Source organism: Netta rufina, assembly GCF_964035555.1.
Source record: "Netta rufina genome assembly, chromosome: 19".
In the NCBI taxonomy this organism is placed as follows: Eukaryota; Metazoa; Chordata; class Aves; order Anseriformes; family Anatidae; genus Netta; species Netta rufina.
In genome coordinates, this window is record NC_140143.1 from 9362765 (window position 1) to 9380422 (window position 17658).

The 17658-nt window shown below is 54.0% G+C and overlaps 1 protein-coding gene across 1 annotated transcript; it reads right to left on the minus strand.

The window, feature by feature from the left end:
• Positions 1-628: 628 nt before the first annotated feature.
• CDR2L (cerebellar degeneration related protein 2 like) lies at positions 629-17565 on the minus strand (the record flags this gene model as incomplete). Its single annotated transcript, XM_084298288.1, has 5 exons — positions 629-1838; positions 3196-3360; positions 4304-4452; positions 5685-5797; positions 17487-17565. 5 exons carry the CDS (start codon positions 17563-17565, stop codon positions 953-955), a joined length of 1392 nt encoding a protein of 463 aa, XP_084154414.1. The 3' UTR covers positions 629-952.
• Positions 17566-17658: the final 93 nt, after the last annotated feature.

Below are 17658 nucleotides of genomic sequence, written 5' to 3' on the forward strand. Positions count from 1 at the left end.
CAATGATGTCTTCTTGAATAGCACAGCACAGAGGGCTGGGACCCAGGCTGCGAGATGAAAGCATGTCTCTGATACTGTAATAGCACTTCTTGTCTAGCTTATGGGAAAGCCCTGGTCATCACGTTCCTACCAGGCACAGTGATTCACCTGGGCTGAAATACTGGGGCAGATCTAAAGCCAGGAAATCCCATATGCCTACGAAGTCAGGAGAGTATGGACTGAATTATTAAGAAACGCTGATGAAGACGGAACAACCAGTTCTATGTTTCTCTTCAAGTTTTTCCAGTTGCAATGAGCTTGCATTGTAAATAGCTGAAAAACCTGACTGATAAGAGAATGGCTTGAATAGCAAGAACATACTGCCCTTTGGGAAAGGGGAGAGGTCAGGTGAAGGTCTCTGGGGTACAAGCGTAGGTTCTTAGCCATAAAACCAAAGTGGAGGCTTGGGCTGGTGCTCTCGAGCAGCCCCTGAAGTTCCGATGGCTTTTTCTGTTCTGCTGTGAAGCACCGCGCTGCGGCTGCTGCAGAGTGCTGGAGGACATCCAGGCTTTTGCTCGCAGATAATCGGATGGTAAGACAAGCTGAAAAGGGGGGAGGAGGTGAACGGTTTTCTGGTTTGTGGTGTGGCTTCCGTTGCTGTTGTGATGTCTGGCCGTGGTAGCAGCTCATGCAGAGATCCATCATACAGTTTCTGAAATCCTCTAACTACAATGTACAATTTCTTTTTTTTTTTTTTTTTCCAACGAGCTGCCCAGAGCCCAAGTTTAAAGACACGACTTGAGTCCCTGTGGCGTTTTCTTGCTTTTATGCTGCGGACACTCCCTTCCCGTACAAGAATATAACACGAGACCTCTCGAATCTTCAAAGCAGCGAGGCCACGAAGCGTTTCCTGGAGCTGAAAGAGAAGACTCGGCTGGTGGGCTAGCACGTGGGGGCTGCGGCGGGACAGGGCTCATTTGCTGCTCTTGTTTTTCACCTTTGTGGCATTGATGTCTGCTTTTGTCTTCTGGATGCGGGAGAAGATCTCCTTAAAAAGAGCCTTGTACTCGGGCTGGCTCTGCTCCAGCCGCTTGTCCACGGCCTCCACGTGTTTGCTGATGGTCTTCTCCATGCTTTTCCTCTCCTCCAACTCGTATCCTTCTCCCCGGAAGTCTCTGAAGGAGCTGTCGCGAGAGATGGGGCGAGACGTTTGGACCCCCGCGTGGCGCACGCTGTCCTTGTGCTGCCGGCACTTGCTCAGGAGCTCTTCGTACTTCTCCAGCAAGGCGTGGTACTGCTCGTCCACCTCCCGCAGGATGGACATGCCCCGTTTGCGCACGTTGTTGGCGTGCAGCGTGTAGTTGCCCTCGTGCCGGCTCACGGCGTCCTTGGTCACGATGGCGTTGAGGGCTGTGTCGCTGCAGCTTTTCCGGACGGGGTGGTTTGGGGAAGGCGTCATGGACGGCCCGTGACTTTTCCCTCCCTCCTCCTCCGAGAGGTCGATGTAGTCCGCCTCTGGCGCGTTATTCAGCGGCTCGAGGAGGGCCTCGGACAAGTTGTCTTCCCTGCTGAGCAGGTACTTCTTGACTTGCTTCATTTGCTGTAGCTCCAGGAGCTCTGCTTCCAGCTCCTTGATGCGCAGTTTGCAGCTCTCCATCTCGCACACCCGCTGCTCGAGGTCCGAGTACTCCTGGATAACGGAGGTGTACTCTCGCTCAACCCTCTCCTTCCGCTGCTTCTCCTGGTTGACCTGGGACCGTAAGGAGTCCACCATGGCTTGGAGACGCTCGTTCTCCCGCTCCAGTGGCTTCTGGTTGAACTCTGTTGAAGAACTGTGGACCTGGAATGCGTCTTCATACCTGGAAGAGAAGAAAAACCCCTGAGAGACTGTGACCAAATGACAGTCCGTGGAGGACCCAGACTGTGGCTTACTGCCATGTAAGTAATTCTGCCCAGAGTTGATGAGCTGATGGAGGGAGCTGTGCCTCCTCCCGTGGGACAGGAAACCCCAAGGTTTGGTGGCTCTGCCGGACACAGCGACCTGTCTCTGTCCTGGAGGACCTGCAGTCTCTGCTGTCCTGTGCCTGGGAGGTGCTCCAGGAAGAGGGGGAGAAGATTTGCAAAATGGGGGAGGCAGAAGGAGATGCCTGATGGAGCTGCCTCTTCATTGCTCACCGCCTGGGAAGCAATAGCATGCATTTCCCCCTTCCCTCATGCTGCTGTCGGGAAATCATTTTTTCCTCCTCAGTGAAGCGCCGGTGGCATCCCATCTAGTTAGAACAGATTGGAAAAAGGAAAGCTCTATGGCTTCCCCTGCGAGGCATGGCTGGTGGCAGGGGTATTGAACAGATTCCCAAGTTACTGAAGGGCAGAGTGACCTTCAGAGCTGACTGCAGATTGGCAAGGCACAGCACCGTCCTGAGGCACTGGGGGACAGCGGCACTGGGGGACCGTGGGGAGAGAACCACAGAGACATTAAGTGGATTCTGCTGGGGGTTAGGTTATGCCCTCATTACATCCCCGGCTGCAGTAAAAGTGTCTTTTGTTTGTACCCTCTGGCAGTGGATACTTTCTGCGAAAAAAAAATAATAATAAAAAAAAAAGTTTATTGATTGCTTATCTATTTAAAGAAGCCTCTATTACGGACAAAGCTGAGCAAGAAATGCCCTCACGGTGTCAGTGAATTAGCACAGGGGCTGGGTTTTAAGGAGGATCGAGTGTTCAATAGTGCTGAATTTGTGCAGCATTTGGCACTGTGTGGCATGCCATGGTCTGGGACTGGGGGCTGCTGGAGTTACTGGAGTCAGACGGTGCAAAACCACAGCACCTCCGCTGCTTTCAGCGGGGCAGAGATGCTGGAGGGATGCAGCACGGGATGCCCTGGTGGGGAGGGGACGCGGCATGGTCAGCTTGAGCAAAGGGTCTCCTTCCTGTGGTGTGGGACTGGGCAGGCTGGGCTGGGCTGGGGGAGGCTGATTTGGGCTGTCCCAGCTTGAACACTGCATCCTGCCTGGCGAGGAACCCTCTTAGCCCCCTGCTGCCGTCCCAGGAGAACGCCAGCCCCTCCAGGGGACTCTGATTCAGAGCCTGGCTCCCTGTGGGGTTATTTGTGTTTTTTTTTTTTTCGTATGTCAGAAGGGCTAATCCACTGCTGACAGGTAGAGGAGCTGAGGAGAAGGCTTGAGGCATGGCTCTGTCCCCCCTGTCCCTCTGTACCTGGGGCTGGAGCACAGCTCCTTCAGGCAGGGGAAGGTGTGGATGGTTCGGCGCCGCTCCCTCTTCTCCCGCCGGATGCGCAGCTGCTCCAAGCTCCGCATCTCCTCCACCTGCTTCTGCAGCTCCTCCACCTGGTTCTGCAGCCCCTCGATCGTTTCTGTCAAGCTGCAGACAGAGGAGAGAGCACAGGTGAGGAGGTGGGCACCATGGTCTTTTGAAAATGTTTTTTTTTTTTTTTCTTCCCCATAGAGAAAGTTGGCCTGTGTGAAGTAATCCACATTTCCAGTGTGTGCCCTGGGAGTGTGACGGTGCTTGCTTTTGGTGGCAGGGGCTGCTCTCTGTGTGGTCTATCTTGGATTATACATTTTTATTTTTATTTTTTTGGAAAAGGGGAGGGATTGAAGCATTGTCAATGGATAGCACAGGTTTGAGACCCTCTGACCTCAAATCTCTTGGCTAAAACAGTCACCTCTGGGACGTGAGCGCTATCCTGGAATATCTCTGCACTTAAGGGTCCAAGCAGGCAGGCGATCAGTTTACTCTTCCTCTTTTATCTGTTGTAGCAATAAACGCTGGGCACAGATTTTTTTTTGTCTGTGAACGCAGTTTGTAAAACCACTTCAGCACTCCCCCTCTGCTCTGAAACTCCCTCTCCGCAGTTGTTGGCAAAAGATGCCGCAGCGCAAGGACGCGGCTTAGCCTGTTGTTTCCAGGGATGACCTTGATCACGGGCCTGCTGCATGAGAGGAGTTATCGACAGGCCGGGGTTTCGCTAGATGCTGGCTCTGTGCCTAGTGTGCCCGCTGGGCTGCGTGCTCAGGACCTCCCTGATAGCATTATGTGCCTCTTAGTCAGGGGGATTCACCCTCTGAGGAGGAACGGCTGCCGTGCCTCCCTTCTGGCAGCTCCAGGCACGTTTCTCCACCCAGCCCTGTCCCAGGGCTGCCCGTGCTGTGGCTGACCTGTGCTAACCAGCATCGGCACGGCTGGTAAGAGACTGGTTGGATAGCGAGAGCATGCTGCAGGGGGATGGTGGGCTGAGGGGAAAGGTGGGCTGAGGGACCCCCAGGCACAGCATCGCCAGGGTGAGGAGCAGGGGAGGCCGTACCACTGGATCTTCTGTTGGGACGTCTTGCTTTCTAGCACAAGCTTCTGGTTCGCCAGCTCCAGGTCCCGCGCGGTCAGGTCCAGCTGCTCGTAGACCTTCGCGTGCTGCTCGTTCATCTGCCGCAGCATCTCCAGCTGCTTGGTCAGGTACTGCAGGAAAAGCCAAGACAAAAAACACCCCTCATCCCAAAGCCAGGCTGTTTCATGGGCAGAAATTCCTATATCCTTAGCTTCCTGTGACATTGTGTCTTGTGGCTGCTTTATCCTTTACCTGATTGAAGCCTCGTCCAGTAGAGGTATTCACGCTACCCCCTGCCCACTGTAAATGTTTGTGTCTAAAATATGTCTGAACTTCTCCTGCCCTCTGTGAAGGGCACTGACCTCGGTCTGTCTCTCCTCAGCTGCTTTTTTATTCCCAATACCCCAAGAAAGTTGATCTCCCTGTGACCGTGACCCTTTGTCAAGGCTGACTGAACTTGGCCTGGTGGTTACTGCATCGCCTGACAGATCAATCGCGGAGGCTGCGTTTCTGTAGGAATTCAGGCTAAAAAACCTGAATCTGCGAAATGCGAGGAGAGCTGTGGCTTCTGCTCGGCCACAGACCCCTCCCTGCCTGCCTCCATGCCAGTCTGGAGGGTTTCATCCTGTGCAGCCTGGCAGAGGGGCATCAGCTGGGATCAGACCCCAAATCTGGGGGTGCAGCGCTGTGGGGCACAGCCAAAACCCTTCTCCTTTCTCCTCACAGCCACCATGTGCTGCTCCTGTGAGCTCCCAGCATGTCTCTGCCTTGTGCCTCTTTAAATCAATGCTTTTCAAGCTTTTTTTTTTTTAATTCACAGATCCCTGGAAGCCTTCCAGCAGATGAAACCCCTCCTGGCACAGCAAGTTTAAGTCTCTGAGCTTGGTGCTAACCCCAAAGGGTGCCTGAAACAGCAGTGGGGATTGCAGCTCTTTGAGAAGGAGCCAGTTTGTGCCTCTGACAAAGGGCGCTGTGTTACAGGGTGCTGAGGGGCTGACCGAGAACAAACACCATTGTGAGTGCCTGGAAGCCAGGAAAAGCAGCAGCAGAGCATGGAGAAAGGAGCGTGAAGGCGGGTGGGTGGGCTGGGAGAGGTCACACATGCCCCAGCTGCGATCGGTGCCAGTGCCAAAATCTGGCATGCACGTCTGGGCAGGGGGGCGAGAGGGGGGAAATAGCAGTCTGGGGGGATAGGGGTACCTCTCCAGGGCTGGGTTCAGCTCAAGCAGACCTTAATCCACCCTATTTCAGGCACGTATGGAAGGGACATCAGCTCCCACCCTCTGCTTTTGGCATCACCCTGAGGTGACAGCGGTGACCCAGCTGCTCCTGTCCCCCCGTCCTGGCCCGGCCCCATCCCTACCTCGATCTCCTGCACTTGCTCCTCGTTGGTGGCGTACATCTGCTGCAGGGAGTCCTCCAGCTCTTTGTTGCGCTCCAGCAGCGTCTTCCCCAGCTCCGCGGCCAAGTGCAGGTCTGGAAACAGAAGGGACAAAGCCGCTGTGGTTCCTGCGGCCGCACCGAGCACAGCGACCTGCTTCGTGCCGGGCTGCTCTTACCAGCGGGTTTTGAGGTGGATGTACGCTTATGGGACATCCAGGATCTGCCCTATTTCATCTTTTAGGGCTGTAAGAGCAAGGGGAGACTGAGCTGGGGACTCTGCAGCTCCTCTATGCGATGAGGATTTGGTGCTATCCTGCGTGGATCCCACAAGGCCTGTCTGAGGCTGCAGCTTGGCACCCCCATCCCCATCTCTTGAGGGGCTGAGAGGGGCTCAGCATCCATCAGGATGACAGTGAGGGTTGGTAAAGCCTTGTGGGGCCTCTGGGGATGTTCAGTAAATTGTATTATTATCCGTAACGAAGGGAGGGTCTTGCCTTCCCTGTCAGCCCCCATCCATCACCCACTAACAGACTGACACCAAGGGCTGACAGCTCCTCCTGCGCCGTGGCCTCGGGGGGCTCCGCTGCTTTCCTCAGGGCAGCTCTGGGGGCCCATGCTTTGTGCTCCCTCGCTGCCAGCTCTAAACACCTTTGGGAGGCTGCTAAGATCGTTGGGTGTTAGGAGAAGGACAGGGAAAATAGCCACTGAAAATACCGAGTTTGAAGTCTCTGGGGTAAAGAAGCTCCCCCCAGAACCCCTGTGCTGGCCAAAGCTCGAGCTCCTCAGGTGATGCTGTTTGTAGGCCTGTGGTAGCACAGCTGGCTCTGATAATGTCCCTTTGCTTTCACAGGAATTGGGTGTCTTTTTAAAGCCTGACCTCCTGCAATTGTGTGGGTTTTCATTTTTTCCTGGTGCTTTTAGAGAGGAGTGCCTAGCTCGTCTGGTGGCAGGTTGAGGCTCTGACCTTAAGCCTTCAAAATGAGAAGGTAAGGAAACAGATAGCAGCGTGTGTTAGTACTCTTCTATCTCTGCTGTGGTTATCACGCAGATTTTGGGTGAATGAGGACCAACAGTCCTGTGGTGTGTGAAGGGACGTGGGTGTCCTGCCCTGGCATTTTCTCAGCCCTTTACAGCGCTCCTCTCTAGCCCGCAGTTAATGATGTGTTTTACCAAGGCTCTGCTGGGGCTGGGAGCACTGCAATTTCTTCCTGCAGTTAATTTGGCTATGCAGTTGATTGGAAAATGGTGATAACTTGTCAGAAGGACAAGAAGAAGGGGAACCAGGCCCCCTGGGATGTATCCTGTGCCTGGGAAAATTGCTGATTTCAGATGTCTCATCATAAACCAAGGCTAACACCAACTTTCCAGACACAATTGTTTGCATGGGAGGAGAACTGGGAGTGCCTCGGATGCGATCCTCCTGACAGATAATGATACATCGTGGGAAGCACTGTTACATTATTAATTTGGGTGACAGCTGCTTTGCTGTCTGTGCAGCCCCTGCGATGCCAGGGGCCGGCTCCCCAGCTGTGGTCCCCGCCAGCAGCTGCTCCGTGTCCTCGGATCTCCCCTTTACCCTGGGAATAGGCACTGCAGGGTGTCACTGCGGGATGTCACCTTCATCCTCATCACACAGCGACCTGGTCTGAGGGCTGTGAGTGCCATCAGTGTCCCCACGGACAGATCCTTCACTTTTTTTTTTTTTTTTTTTTTTTTTTAAGCACCAAATTTCTCCAGTTTCCAAAGTGTCCTTGAGGGACCAAGTGTTTGCTGCGCCAGCTGGGGACCGGGGGAACAGCCAAGCTCCAGCAGAGATGGAGGAGAATTTGTGCCTTTAAGCTGCTTGGGGCTGCATTTAATGGCACTGCCACCTTGCCAGAGCTGATGTCCTTGCTACACGGGCACGTTGCAAATCACACTTGTCCTGCCTGATCTCGGCAGCAAGGAGGGCCCAGCGCAGAGGAGAGGGCTTCGGGTAATGAGTCAAGTGTGTCCCCATCCCCACGGATTACCCCAGTGCTCTCCCACCATATGGCATCCAATTTAATCAGCTGGGGTTGAGTTAAGTGGATTAGGCAGTGCAAGATCCGGCATTGTAATTTAAAGGGCTCTGTCAGCAATAATTTAATGGGGGAAATGGGCAGCGTTTGGGGACGAGTGGGAAAGAAGAAAGAACGGGGCTGAGCTCCAAGGAGGAAATTGATTCTTCTTTTCCATTTTGAGCTTAAGGGCCTGGGAGACTCCGGGCTTGAAGGGCGTGGGGGAATTGGTTCTTTCAGCCGTCAGCACGCACACGCTCCCTGCCTGCCAGCTAAAGCATCCTCTGTAATCCTGTCTCGTCGCCCCCCCGCCATGCCTGGGTCCTCTTCCCCACCTGTTGGTCTCCCCCAGGCTGTGGGAGCACGCAGAGGGAGGGGATGCTGCATGGAGGTGCTTTAATGTCTTCGTTAGAGCAGGTTCATCTCAATCTTGGTGCTAATCACAGCTCTCCTCAGGCTTGGGTAACACACAGCTCCGCTCCTTGGAGACCTCAGGAACCTGAGGCTGGACGCGAATTTATCGGCGGGCTGTCTGGGAATTTAAGGATTCTCTCTACACAGCGCTGTGGCTTCCTCAATTTTTTTTTTTGTTGTTGTTTTGTAATTTGTCTTTGCTCCTCCAGCACCAGCCCAGCCAGCCAGCACTGTGTGACGAGCCCTAATTTAGCAGTTTTGCTGATGCCTCCCTTCCCCCCCCCCTTCTCCATGCAGAAGGAGAAACAAAGCAATGGGGTACGGCTGTGCTGGGGGCTTTCCCCATGAAACAGCCAACCTTCAGCTTAAACACAGTGCCTTTAGGGATCCCAAATGGGTGGGCTGCCTAAATCCAGCTTGGGAGATGCAGACCACAGATGCTAACTGGCCTGGGCGATACCAGCTCCGTGTCCTGTGGCTCTGCATAGTGCTGTGAGCCCTGGTGTGACCCATCTAATTAACAGTGTGACCCCTCTAATTAACACAGCTGAGGAGACCCCCTGTGTCCCCAGACAAAGAGCTGAGCCTGTGGAGCAAAGCAGAGGCAGGGAGGCTGTATTTCCCTGGGAAAGGCGCCTCAGCAAGGAGGGAGGGGAACGGGAGGGAGACCAGATGGCAGAGATGCTGGGATGCTGATCCCATCGTAGCCACGTTGGCTTTGCATCGCTGGGTGATCACCCACAAAAAATCCTGATCCCAAAACCTGCAGCAGGTTGTCTTTAGCTGAACAGAAAGCTGCATCCCATGGTGATGAGCTGCGGAGCTGAATGTGTCCTGGCTGCCCCAGGTGCCCCGGCAGCTCGCATCAAGGCACGGAGGTTTGGAGCTCTTTCTGTGCTCCTGGTGCTGTGACCCAGCAGCTATTGTGTCCTGGTAAATACAGCTTTTGGGAGGAAGGCACCATCTGGAGCAGCCACTTCGGGCTTTCTTCTCTCCCACATCGAGCAATTTGTGTATTTTGGCTGTGAGAAAGCACGCCCGCTGCCCCCAGGTGCTGGGCTGGCATTGCCTGGGCAGAGGCTGCTGCGGTTTGTTCCTTCTCTTTAAACATCCCCTGGGCTTTCGGTGCCTTGGATGGGCCAGGTCTGATCTGTGTCCTCAGGAAATGTCAAAGTCTGGGGATTTTCAGCGGGCACTGAAGGGCTGGTACAGTTACAGGGGGTTTGTCCCTGGGTAGAGCTGGCGGTGACCAAGTCCCTCGAGACAAGCAGGCTTTAAGGGGGGTGTCACAGGTCCTTTGGCTCACGGCGTGCAGGGCTGCATGGAGGCTGTTTTCGGAAGTCCTTCAGCTCAGTATCCGTTGAGGTTCCTTCCTAACTGGCTTGCAGGGCAGGAGCAGCCCTTCCTACCTCTGCAGATGGCAAATTCACCTGCTAAAGAGCGGGGAGGAGCAGCCTGCAGGGCTCTGGTGTGGGGGTCTCTGGAGGAAGTTCAGGGTGCTTGTTAGCTGATGGATGGGGTAGGTTGAGAGTTAAGAACTGATGTTTAATGCTGTTGACGTTTAATTTAATTGCATTTGCTGTCTGCTCCATTACACACGGGTACTTAGAGTCAAGGGTAGGTGCAATTATTCCTTTCAAAATCTAAATAAATGATGCTGTGCTGGTTTACCCCAGGGTAGGGTGCGCTTGCTGCTCATTTATTTTTCTTAGTTGCAAGGGACTGTGCTGTCTGGGTGCATTACGATGAAGATCAGCCTTTGTGTATCACTTACTGCTGCTCCACGACAGGTGATGGAGCGAATCTGTGCTTAGCCCTTACAAGCCTTTGCAGTGGAACATGCTGGGGTGCAGAGGAAGCAAGTGTCCTCACTCAGCATCTCACAGACATATGTGGATGTGGCAAATCCATGTCTACACACTGATTCCCCAGCTGGAAGTGTTTCCCATGGCCAAGCAGAGCTTTCAGAGCGAGCCACCGCTGTTATTGCTGACAAAACTCAGACATTCCCACCCAAATCAGCTTAGCACTCAATGTGGTGTGGTTTTTGTGCTGCCATTTTGGTGTAATCGGGTGAGCTGCAAAGCAAGCCCTGTCTCTGCAGTGCGCTGAGGGTGAGAGGTGCCCCTGGCAGGGCTGGCAAGGGGTGAGGGCGAAGCACAGCCACATCCTCCCTCTTCCCTTCCCCATTTCAAACTGGTTTTAGCTAGGCTGGGCTGGTGCTGGGCACACGGGCATTTCTGTTAGCCTAATGAGATTTGCTGGATTGCCTGCTTGCTTTTGTTCTTTCTTTTCTTTTCTTTCCCTTTTCTTTTTCTTGTGTAATCTGTTACATACCCATGGGCTGCCTTTGGCTATGCAAGCAGCCCTGGTGGTGGCAGAGAGATCTGGTTGGCAGGGGAGCGAGGCAAGAGCAACAAGAGCAGCTCCCTCCGTGCTGCCCCTAAGGCTCTCATCCCTGGAGCAGAAGAGCCACCACCAAGGACTGGAAAACCCTGATAGGGAACGAGGGCAGCGAGCCCACCTGCTCCCCGTGAGCCACTCTCCCTACCCTGGGCAAGGAAAGGGGTTGGGGTTGTGCTTCAGGGAGGTTCTCCAGCTTTCTCAGCCCCTGCACTTGCTCTTTGCCCTCTGTGCTTTTCAATCCAGTTCAGTATTTCATTCATATCAGCTCTCCTTTTTTCTTTTTTTTTTTTTTTTAAATTCTTCTCAGGTGGCCAGCAGGCATTTTTGGTTTAATTGATGCTCTCCTTTTCTTTCTGCTCTCTGTCCATCAGTGCCCTGAAGTCTCTCTGGGTGGGGCCATATATTAATATTTGAGCCCTGGGTTGGTTGCCTCTGCTTATAAGCTGCATGCATCTATACAAACCCATACGGAGCCGTCCCATCCCCGTGCCTGCAGCAATCAATGTTCATTTTGCTGTGTTGTTAGAGCCTGATAACACTGAGTGTGTTATTAGACCATGGTCGGGCCCCATCTGTGTCTTTCCCTGCTGCTCTCTTATCTAAACAGCCTCGTTGCCTCTGTTTGCCTTGTAGGCTGAAATGGTTTCAAAGAGCTCACTGTCGGGTGGCTCGGAGGCTCTGATAGCACACCTGGATCAGAAAAGCATCCAAAATAAAGACATACGAGCGGAGTTGTTGGGGAGAAGCAGCAAGGAAAGGAGAGAGAAAGGAAGCCGATGCTTTCCTGCAGGCAGCCTTCCTCCAGGCAGCGAAGCTCTAGCTAATTAATTATGTGGGGATGCAGAGAGCCGTGAATGGAGGCTTGCGCTCTTTTAAAGCTGAAGACCCAGATGTGGACCGCTGCCCCGTGGGACCGTCCCCAGCAGTTCTGGGGGGCAGGGCAGGAGGTTGTCACCGAGCCAGGACAGGCAGCAAGGACCAGCACTGGGGAGGCTCAGCATCTCACCCGCTGCTTCCCCACCGTGTGGGGTGAGCACGAGAAGAGCCCCGAGCAAAGGCAACCTGCAAAGGACAGGTCAGCGCGCTGGAGCAGAAGGGAACAGCGCTTCCAGCAGTGCAATGGCACCACCCCAGCAATGTCACCTCTCCGGTCCTGGTTGGGCTCACACCAATTATTCCCCTATGCTCAGCTATTGCTGACCAGCTCGGCTGCCCCTGCTGTCCTCTTGCTGGTGGCAGGACCATGGATCCTGAGCAATTTGGTCCCTTGGGGAGCGACCAAGTTTCAGCACAGCTGCTGCAGCCCCCACAACTCCCATCTGCTGCTTCTCGTGTGCCAGCAGCACGTAGGTACGGGGACAATCCCTCTTCCACAGATGTGGTTACAGCTAAACACAGAAAACAGCCTGACCCCCTGCAGCAGCCCCAGAAACCTGCTGGCCCCTTCTCCAGCAGCCCCTCTGCTTGGCCACGGAGGAGCGCGTGGTCTCACGTGGTGCTGCCCCAGTCCTGCTCCCTTCCCATCCCTGGGGGATGCCGTGAAGCCCCGTTGCTCCAGGTGCTGTGGTTATGCCCGGTGCTGCTGTTTGGTGCCAGCTGGAGGTGCTGGCCTGCACGGCAAGAGCTCCTGAACGCAGCCGAGCGATCGATGCTGCGTGTGGAGCGAGGCAGGAGGAACAGGGCGCTGTAGCCTTTCAGCCCGAGGTTACAAGGAAACAGGGATCAAATCCTGTTTGTTTTCTTGAGTTGATCTTATACATGGCCATCACCAGCCCTGACTGCAGTGGATACGAACAGGATGTGGGATGGTGCCTCCTCCAGGAGCTCTGCTACGCATCCAGTGTCCCAAAGCAGCGCTGCCTCGAGGTCTGGTGCTCTGGGGATGTGCTGTGCTGCTCTTTGCTCTGCCTCCTCCTGCCCAGAGCAGCTCCTGGCCACCTCTTCCCTTCTCAGCACTTCCTTGTGGGCCAAGAAGATGGCACGATAACGTCCTAGTTCTATCGTTGTGGCTGCATGATGGGGAGAAGTCAGCGTGGACCTGGACACGCCATGCTCTAATGGCCAAAATCCTCAGGCAGGGGACAAGGTAACTGAGCAGCACCAGGGCAGCTGCACTGCACACTGGATAAACTGGAGTAACTTCCCAAAGGACTGCAAAGGAACACGCTGTTTAGGCCAGCAAAAGAACCGTCACCTTTTGGAGAGAAGGCTTACAGCTGTTTGTCAAACACACATGGAAGAGAAAACCAAAACCTAATATAAATCACTTAAATTCCCAGCTGTGCAAAGACCAGCAGTTGCATAACATCTGCTCTCATTCCTCTGGGGTATTTTGTACCGGAGGCATTTTGCTTGGCCCACACATCTGATTTTTCTTGGCCTGTGCATCTGTTTTTGAGCATGGTCCGCAGTAGCTTTGGAAGCCCTGCTGATGCATCTGGTGTGAGCACACAGGGATCTTTTAGAGCCGTGTGAGGTGGGAATATATCCCCGTGCTGCTTGGGGAAGGACTTTTAGCAGAGGAGACCGGCCGTGTGAGGGTGAGCTGTGCTCAGCCTGAGCCCTGGTGCTTTTAGCAGAGGCAGGATGGGCTCCTCGTGCTGTCCCGGCTCTCCATGGCTCCTGCCTGTCGCGCTGAGTCCGTGCCCTGGCACCAGCCAGCACGGGCTGGTACGGAAGAGAAGAATGGAAAATGCACGGGTGGTGGGGGACAGCCTCCAGGGCAGGGCGTCTGTGCTCAGTTCTTGGGCTCTGAGTCCTCAGGATCAGGGCTGCCACGGGCAGGATGGCCCTCAGGGCTTGGGCTGTAAATCCTTCGTGTGCAGCCTTGCCAGGGAGAAACGCCACTGCTCAGCTGGTTGGTTGAGGAGGGGAGATACAGAAAACTGATTTTTATTATTCCCCCCTGCTCCCCTTTGCCTCTCCTTGCTTCTTACCCAGCAGTTCCTCTAACTCTGCTCCCTCCCACAGCTGGAAATATGCGCCTGGGGTTCAGCAGGCGTAGAAAGGAGTTTTTGTGCGAGATGAGGAGGCAGATCCTGGGAGTTACTGTGTGGGACTCCCTTACACCTCGTTTCCTTGCCTTCTTCACATACGGACAATTCTTATTCTAGGACATATGTGTATATATTTCCTAGAATAATATATATATGTATGTATTTTCTCCCTAGAAGTGGAGGTGCTCATCCCCTTCCTCATCTGAAAGACTAAAATAAGCGTCATCCTATTCCCTTGTGATTTCCTGGTTCCTCTGAACATTTCCAAGCAGCTCGGCAATTAGTCACTGAAAACTTTCCGCTTCCACAAGCTACCTGGGGCAGTGCAGTGCTAAATAGGCGTGCGGCTCAGCTACTGCAGGCAAAATTGACTGCTGGAGGGCAGGCAGGCTGCGGGGCTCGTCCCCAGAGCTGGGCTGCTGGGATAACAGCAGCGCGAGGGATGGATTTTGGGGTGCCACGTGCTCCCCAATGCAAGGAGCTGTTTGGGCATGCAGGGTGTGAATTGCAGCTGCGTGGACTGCCCCGTGTAGGCTGGGCGATGCAGAAAAGAGGCAGGGATGGCTGCTAGCACCGATCCTGCTGCTCACTGGCCTGCTGCTGACCCTGGGGCTTCCCGCGGATGAGTTAGGAGAGGTGCAAGCTCAGCACCTCCTGTCATTTTCCTTCTTAGCGTGCAAGCACTCGGGTGTTTGTCAGGAGGAGGAATTAAAATAAGATACTTAAGTCTGGAGACCTTTAGAGGTTACGGTCATAAGGTCCTTGCATGCAGTGCAGGGGGTTTGGCCCAAAAGGTTCTGTGGCCACTCGGGGAGAGGCCTGCTGGTCCCAGTGGTGATGGGGTGATGCTGGTTCTCGTCCTGCCTCTCGTCCTGCTGGCTAACCCACTGAGCTGTGTTCAGGCTCCTGGGGCTGCAAGGGGGGCGTTGGGAGCCCTCCTCTTGGGCTCTGTGCTCTTTGGCATAGACCTGGATGCTGGCAGAGGGATAGGAGCCTGGAAGAGCAGGGAAAGCCGCGGGGTGACTGCGGGAAGGACTCGTCCTAGGAGATTGCTGGGGGGGGAAATCAAGGCTGGAGGAGGTCAGCAGCCAGCTGCTGGGGCTGGCTCTGCCCCGTGTGGATCCAGATGTGACTGAGCTGCCACATGGCCGTTCTCAACGCAAATGCTTCTGGTGGACAGAAACGGTGTCCCCGCCTGTCCGCAGCTCAGCCTCTCTAATTTTAGCTCTTTTTCATTCTCTCGTGGTCTGGCTGCACGTATATCCTGTGCACAGGGTATGATGCAAGCATAGCCACATCAATTCCCCATGGCTGGAGAAAAGCTCACCGCTGCTGTAACCTGTTTTAGTACTTAGAGACACGGATCCCACAGATCCCCCAGGCCTTTCCCCAACCTGGACAAGGTGAGGCTGTGGCTGAGCCAAAGTACTGAGGCTAGCAAGCAATGGGAGCTCAGTTTTTAGAGCTTTCTTCTTTCTTTTTTTCTCAGAGGACACCACTACTCTTTCCTGGACCTTGCTGATCCTGCCTCCAAGGTGGATGCAGTCACTGTGGGCACTTCGAGGTGGGGAGAAAGAGGGCCTGGGATTTGTTCTCCTGGATAAAATGAGTTATTTCAGCAAGCCAAAGCTGTGTGGAGGATGGGGAGGAAAGTAACAGGTGCTCAGAGTGGAGCTGAAGGCACATTTTTCTCCGTGGTGCTAAAATGGTTAATTAACATAATCATCACAGAGCTCCCAGTTAAGCCATCCGTTGCTTAGCAAACAGTTTGGGATGTAAATGTAGTAAATATTTGATGATGCCGTGAGATGACGATAAAGGCCCGGCAACCAACTGGTTCGCAGCAGCACCTTTTCCTCTCCCCTAGCTTGGGCTGCTGCTCGTTTCTCCCTCCCCTTGCTCCCAAGCACCAGTCTCCAGGCTTACGCTTTTGTCATCTGTCTTTCTGGCTGCTGCCAGGCACGGGTTTCTGCACAACCCCTGGCTGTTGGCATGCTGATCCTCTTAGCAATGCCGGCCCAGCTCCTAATCAGGCTGTGCTGGATGTCTCGCGCTCTGCTTCCACCCCCCCAGTTTCCCAAGTGACAGCTTCAGGGCTGTGCCATCCCCAAAGGCCTCCGCGTGCTGCTATGGCATACGTGGACAAAGTCTAGCACTGTCCTTCGTGATGCTTTGTGTACCATGCAAATTAATTACGGTTGTAATTACCCCGTAGGACCTTTCCAGTTGGCTGATTCCAGTTAAAGCATTCTCCATCTCTCCTTCTGAGTTAGCACAAGCCCCTATTCTTACAGGGGGCAGCAAGCCCCGCAGCTGGGCTTTGTTTTGGGTCTGTTTTTGCCTCCAGTCCTGGGTGTGCTCAAAGGTGGAGTCTATCCCCAGCATCAGTCCATCATCTGGAGCTAGTTACGCTGTGTTTGGACTGCCAGGACGGAGCAGGGAGCCTGGCCTGCAGCAGAGAGGTGTTCTTATTGCCGGGAGCCAGTGCTGACTCACGAACCTGACAGCGGGGACAGCGTGGGGCTGAAAACCACAGTCCTGTGTTGTTTGATACTCCCGATACTCATTTGTAGTTCTGCTGTTCCTCAGCTGACATCCTGCCCCTGGAGCGCTGCCCAGTCCCCTTGTGAGCCATGGGAAGACGTCACCCAGAAATGTGAATTTCTGAGGCCTCAAAGGCTGCACTGTTTACCCGGCTGACAGCTCCATCTCCATCCCCTGCCCCGCTTTAATATCAGTGTTGTGTTCCGCAGAACAAGGCCCAGCATCCAGCTACTAATACTTCTTGTCCACTGAGAAACCGGGGCTAAAAAAAAAAACCAAACAGCTGCAACATCCCCGGGGGCTGGTTAGTGTTCCCTGCCAGGCCTCTGTCCTGCAGCTCAAGTTGTGTAAACTTTAAATCCTGACGTAATGGACGGGGAGCGACGGTGGGCAGAGGCACTGCAGCTGGACTGCTTGCCTGGACTGACAGTCAGCTGGCTCAAGCAAATGTGGAGCTGTAAGGTCCCTATAGTGCGACACATCAGAGAGGTGGCTGTATTTGGGGACAAAAATTTTTCCCTACACATTGACAAATCAGTTCAGTTTATTCCTGGGCTGCTGCTCTGAAACGGGACTTCTTTCGGTTATTTGCTTGCCGCATGTTGACTCAAAATATTAAGATAAGCATTAAAAAAAAAAAAAAGCCCCAAATATACACAGCCACTAACTGGCCAGCCTTACAATAAACATGACATAGAACTAGTGCAAATGTAGGAACAGTTACTTCAAAACAAGCTACAAGAGTGAATGCTTACATTTCTCTAACAAACCCATTTTTGCTGTTTGAACCTTGCCATTCATTTTTTCTCTCCTTCCCAATTTTCCCTGCTTTTATGGCTGATCGGAGAAATCTCCAGAAGTAATAAGGTGACTTAGAAGCTGAAGATCCCCTTGGGCTCAGGCTTGGACAACAAGAGCTTTTGGGAAAGGCTTTCAGCATCCTCAGCTTAGCAATGCATTATTTCGGATTTACCCTTTTCTAACTAGCGCGCCTGCTAACTCTGCCTGCAACTGCTCGGAGATGAAAGCGACATCAGAACTCTATCCATGTTGTGTTCCGCCCGCAGCAAGTTTTCTGGGGTACCGCTTTACCATAACACCCCAATTTCACCCGCCTGGTGCTGAGGACAGATCTGAGCCCCCTGCCTCTCCTTCTCTGCTTTAAACTTTCCCTGGCCAGGACAGCGGCCGGGAGCAGCAGATCTGCGATTTCCATGGAGGTGCTGCCGCAGGACGAGGCGCTGGGTTTGCCAAGCAAGCGTAAGTCTTGCGAGAAGCTCTCCCATCCCCTCCCCGGGATTTACCCCGTTATTTTATTTTTTTTTATTTTTATTTTTGCCCTCCTGTCCCTCGCAGCCGGCTGGCTGCCCCCAGCATCCTTACCCTGCTCCAGGTCCTGCTGGTCGTACCAGGGCTCCTCTTCCTCGCTCTGAAACTCCTCCATCCTGTCGGCGCTCAGCATTTAGCACCCGGGGAGGTCGAGCAGCATCCGCGGGCGGGGAGACCCCGCCGCAACCCCCCAAAACCGCGGAGAGGGGTCGGAGGCAGGGCTGGA